General features: G+C 38.8%; 1 protein-coding gene across 1 annotated transcript; it reads right to left on the bottom strand.

Moving 5' to 3' along the window:
- Positions 1 to 434: 434 nt before the first annotated feature.
- Positions 435 to 3,363, bottom strand: LOC137980335 (neuropeptide Y receptor type 2-like). The gene has a single exon (XM_068827753.1). The coding sequence runs from the start codon at positions 3,106 to 3,108 to the stop codon at positions 1,927 to 1,929; it is 1,182 nt and encodes a 393-aa protein (XP_068683854.1). The 5' UTR covers positions 3,109 to 3,363; the 3' UTR covers positions 435 to 1,926.
- Between the last annotated feature and the right edge of the window lie 1,637 nt (positions 3,364 to 5,000).

The raw sequence follows: 5,000 nt of genomic DNA, 5'->3' as shown, positions 1-5,000 counted from the left end.
TTCGCCACGGCAAATTTATACAGTTTGCAAGGAACTAAACCAGGATTACAGAATCAGACGTCGATTACAGGGCCCGGTTGTTCGAAAGCCAATTACCTTAATCCAGGATTAGCGTAAACTTTTGTTTTATGTTTTCAACTTTTTGGTCACAGTTTCCTTTGCTTATTTTTGTTTTTCAAGATTGACTTCTTCTAATGTAAAGTTTTTCTGAATATCAGCCTTGAACAGCATTTGGGAGTAGAGGATAAAACTTGTTTTAAAACCCAGTTTCTGAACAACTGGCCCAGGATGATAAGTTGTTGAACTGTGATTTGTAATAAGTTTTTCGGATGATTTAAGGCTGATCCTGTAATTTTTGGATGAAAGGAGTTAACGAAGCAAGTAAAACTGTAGGATTTGAATTAAGTCTCCTTACAAAAAATAAATAAATAAAAGATCCCGTATCCTGATAACCTGCTAATAGGGCTTCGTTGTTTGCATTTGCAAATTTAGTAACATTAGTAATGAGTTTTTACAACAAAAAACTTTAAGTTACATTACAGATGTATCTTTCTAGTAATCTTTCGCCATTTTCCGAAGTCTACCTGTACTTGAAGTTCACTGTAACTGGACAATTTGTGTTAACTGTTTGGGCATTCCACGGATACGCCATCGTAGGCGTCTTGTTTTGTATTAGAAACAGTTTCTTACCTGAAGTGTTAAATTCACCTTACTAGCGGCTCGATTTACACTAGAGACGGATCGTCCGTCAAGACGAATCATCTGGCTAGCATAAATACGGGATGAACTAGTAGACGATTCATTAGTGTGTGTTATAGTTCGACCGGTAATTTCCGAGAAAGCGCGACGAAAGGCTTAGGTACCTGTCAAGTAAATATTGGCGGCAAATTTCAAAATGGCAACAAGAACAGTTCACGAAAATGTTGTCAACTAGAAGAAGGGCAAAATATTGAAATTCTCAGTTACCGTCCATACATGTGCTTTTTTGGTCTTGTTCGCCATCTTGAGTTTACAGTTTACTGCAAAACAACCGCTTCGATAGTTCCTCTTTGACCCTTATTTATACAGACATATGATCCGTCCACACGAATTATCCACGGAAGTTCGTCTACAAAGAGGAAATATCTGGATATTTCGTCTGAACAGATGATGCGTATGTCTGCCCGTATTTATACACAGATCGACGTATTATTGTGCGAACCACCGTTCTCTGCCCAAGTTCGTCCCAGACTGATGATCCGTCTCTGGTATAAATCCAGTCACCGTTTGCATAGAAAACCATGTGATTGCGAGTGCAATTCAGTTGGGATGAATCATTAGTAAAAGACTGCACAATGCTGGAGGACGAACTTTGAAATTAAAATTTGCGAGTTGACCGTGCATTTTCAGTGAGCAAATGGAAATTGCCGAGAGAAAATGGAAATGCCGCCACAAATAGGCCAACGAAGAAAACAAATACGGACTCTTCGGCCACCGTAGAAAACAGATAATTTAACGCTCAGGTTCTCCTTATTAGTGTCAAAGCAAATGTCATTGGTTTGCGGGATATCAATTGTCAGTCATCATTGCTACGATTGTTCCTGTAGGGAAACTTTTTTTCATTAAACGTGGCGTTCTGGAATACAATTGTTTGTTTTTTGAAAATGGCATTACGCTAGAGGCGTCATTACAAACAGCTGTGTTTTTCGCGCTCTGATGAATTTACATGATCATGAAGTCACGTATTCCAGATGGAACTGACTCGCGCTTTATCAAAATCCACTAGCCCCGGCCTTATGACAATCTATCTAATTCTCTCTATTTTGCTGTAGATTGGTTTTAGAAAGTGCCTCCTTCAATCTTTACCATCGTGTTTAATTCAGGAAAATGAAGTGGTCGTCATTTCAATTAAAAGTCATTTAAAGTTCTCGATGAAGTGATGCTGCATCACAATTTGTTTTGATTATTATTTACATTCTGATCGTCTCCTCCACTTCTTTTTTTAGAAGGATGGGAACTCAAAGTTTTTAAATCCATTGGACTTAGTGGACTACGGACGGTTCTTTCAGTACCACCTTGAGAACTCGGCGCACCCATATTTCGTAAAAAAAAGCGTTTGAAACTTTGGCGAAACTCCTCACTTACCAAAGAATAAATGAAAAAGTTTGCCGATGAGTTGGCAACGACACATAACACGCAGGTGTTGTAATATACCCAAATATATTTGTGCTCGTAGATTTCTTCCCAATACAAGACTGCGAGGCGGAAAACATTGAGTGGCAACATCGTCACAGCAAAAACTACAACGACTGGAATTAAGAGCTTTTTGGCTTTGATGTTTTGTCGCTCGCGAACCCTTTTTCGAATCTTTTGCTCGCCACCGTCGCTACATTCTTTTCTGATTAACTTGTTGAACTTGCTACTGGCGCGGAGCTTCTGTGAAATGCTACAGAACGTAGCCGCAATGATACCAAGCGGAAGAACGTACCAGAATATGGTTAAGCCGATCGTGTAAGACTGTTTCATTTTGTACCCTTCCTCGTTGTTTGGCCACTTTGGGAAACATTCGACCTCGTCGTAAGCGGGTTTGTGATCAGTAAACTCCATAACAAGATACAACGGCAAAGATATGACCAAAAAAGACAACAACCAAACACAGGCTACCATCCGGCGCGCAGACTTGAACACAGTGGACCCACGATTCGGAAGGGCTCCCCGCACTATGGCTCTATAGCGATCGAAAGCTATCAAGGTGATTGACCACACGGAAACGCCGACAAAGACATCGCACAGGGGCAATACATACAGACAGGTAAACTTCCCTAGAGGCCAGTGATCCGGGGCTTGCTCGTTGATTACTGCTAACGGGAAAGCTAGAAGAAGAACTCCGATGTCTGCCACAGCCAGGTTTCTTATGAAGTAGTTGGTAATTGTGCGCATGTGAACTTGAGAGCTGATCACGAAGCACACAATGATGTTGCCTGCTACGCCAACAAAAGCCAGGAAGACTTGAAAGGTCAAGCGAAAGATTTCGAACCATAGGGTTTCTTTGTAGTGGGCAATTTCAAGCCCTTCGTCTGGAATACCATTGCTGGTCAAATTAGAAGTGCTCCCATCTGCTAGATTCATTTCAGTCCAGTGTTCTTTACGGATGTTCTTCTGATTGTCACAAGTTTTATAACAAGAGCAAATGCAATCTGATTTACCGCGGTTGAGTTAGTTTGCCGACGGTTTAAGTTCATCGGAAATCTAGTCAAGAGATTACTATTTGTGAAGATGACTGTGTTAAAAGCCAACTCTTCATCAAACTGCGCAGCGTGTTTAAGTGCCTTTTATACCCTAACTGCAAATCGAGTAAGTGTTTTAACACTCCAGGTACCATAATTCTAATATAGATATCATGCTGATGAATAAATTTTCAAGCACTTGGAAAACACATCGTGCGATTATTGCCTTTTATGCTTGCGGGTTTCACCTCCCGTCATGTTATTATTTAAGAATTTTCATTCCTATTCGCTGATATTTTAATTATGTCAAAGGAGGCGTGGGAGATCACTTCATGGAATCTCCATCACGATACTTTGGAAAATATTAAAGCCACGTGCTTCGTAAATTAACTTCAGTAATTTTACCATGCACTTTGCCGGCAAAATTAACAGTGTTAAATAAATTTTCGGGCACAGTCCAAAATCCATTTATGAAAATGCTTTTATGCGATACTTTCAAACCCCAGGTTAATAACAGACATTGAAAGCAAGACGATTTATTTTTGTATGAACTGATTAGAAATTATACGAGCTGAGTTTGAGGAAATGTGATCTAAAGCCAACAAAAGTGATCTATTTTCTGGGAAGTATAAATGTGATAATCGAGCCGGAAACGAAAGAGGCCGATAGACATTGTTATTCTAATTTTCCCTGTATTAAATCATGGTTTATCGTCTTGTCAAAACATTAGAACTGTAATCCTATCAATAATTCCATTCATGGTAAAGGCTTCACTTTTTCAAAATTAATCATACAAGGATCTCTTTATTCAGCTTGCGTCGGCTTTAGAAAATTGTGTTTCTGTTGTTTGGCCACGGTGTGTTTTAACAACGTTCCACTAGGGCGCTAATAAATTGCTGTTTGTTTGGACTTGTGTGCTCTTAGCAAAATTCGTTTTATGCTCTCATTGCTGGCCTTTTTTAAAATTTAATTACTAGACGCGACAGCAAATGTTTTTTGCACGCATGTTACGATCCTAAATCATAGGAATTTTTAAGTTTGTACTCACAAAATCCAATTGAAATTGAAACAAATTGAGTTATTGAACTTCAAAAGATATGAAAAATTATTACGTCTCTGTGTAATCCGTTTTTCTACATGAAACAACCTTCTGCATCGAAATACGTGCTTCTTTTAGTATGATAACAGCGTAGGTAAATGGTCAACACAGAGGTTTTATTTTATGTTCCGGTGTTTATGATTAACCAAGTGTGCAAAGGAACTACCGAAAGTATTCAACGTTGGCGGATAACTGGAGATGTTGAAAGAGAAAGTTGGACAACTAGCTATAGCTATAGAAAACTTCAATTTCAAATAGCAAATTATCTAGACATTCGTTAATAAACAGAGCACGCACATCTTGTTTTATCACGTAAGCAATTTGCTAAAAGCGGAATTACGGTCTGAAACGTGATTAGTGCCGCGGAGAGGTGTTGGCACGAACCTCCGTTTATAAATCGAGATGGCATCGAGAACGATAAACGAGATCGACACGATTAGAACCAGTGGTTTTTCAATTTACACGAGCTTATTTCATTTTTTATGTTTGCCACTCTATGGTTAAGATCTACCATTATCAGCGAAGAAGTGAACAAATCTCAACTGAGTTCAGGGCTGGATACAGACTAGTGCAACTAGTTTCCAGAAACTTGTCAAAATATCTAACAATAAAAAAATACTAAGAAAAATAAATCATGCTAGAAGATGTAAATTCGTCGCAGGTGTTTCATTGTAATACAGAACAGAATTTGTTAA

Source organism: Montipora foliosa, chromosome 1 (genome assembly GCF_036669935.1).
Source record: "Montipora foliosa isolate CH-2021 chromosome 1, ASM3666993v2, whole genome shotgun sequence".
NCBI lineage: Eukaryota > Metazoa > Cnidaria > Anthozoa > Scleractinia > Acroporidae > Montipora > Montipora foliosa.
Note: the sequence above shows the minus strand (reverse complement) of the source record. Positions and strands in the feature narration are given on the sequence as shown.

Bases quoted from the DNA above. Each gene is read 5' to 3' on its own strand.
- LOC137980335 (XM_068827753.1), bottom strand. From the start codon at position 3,108: ATGAATCTAGCAGATGGGAGCACTTCTAATTTGACCAGCAATGGTATT.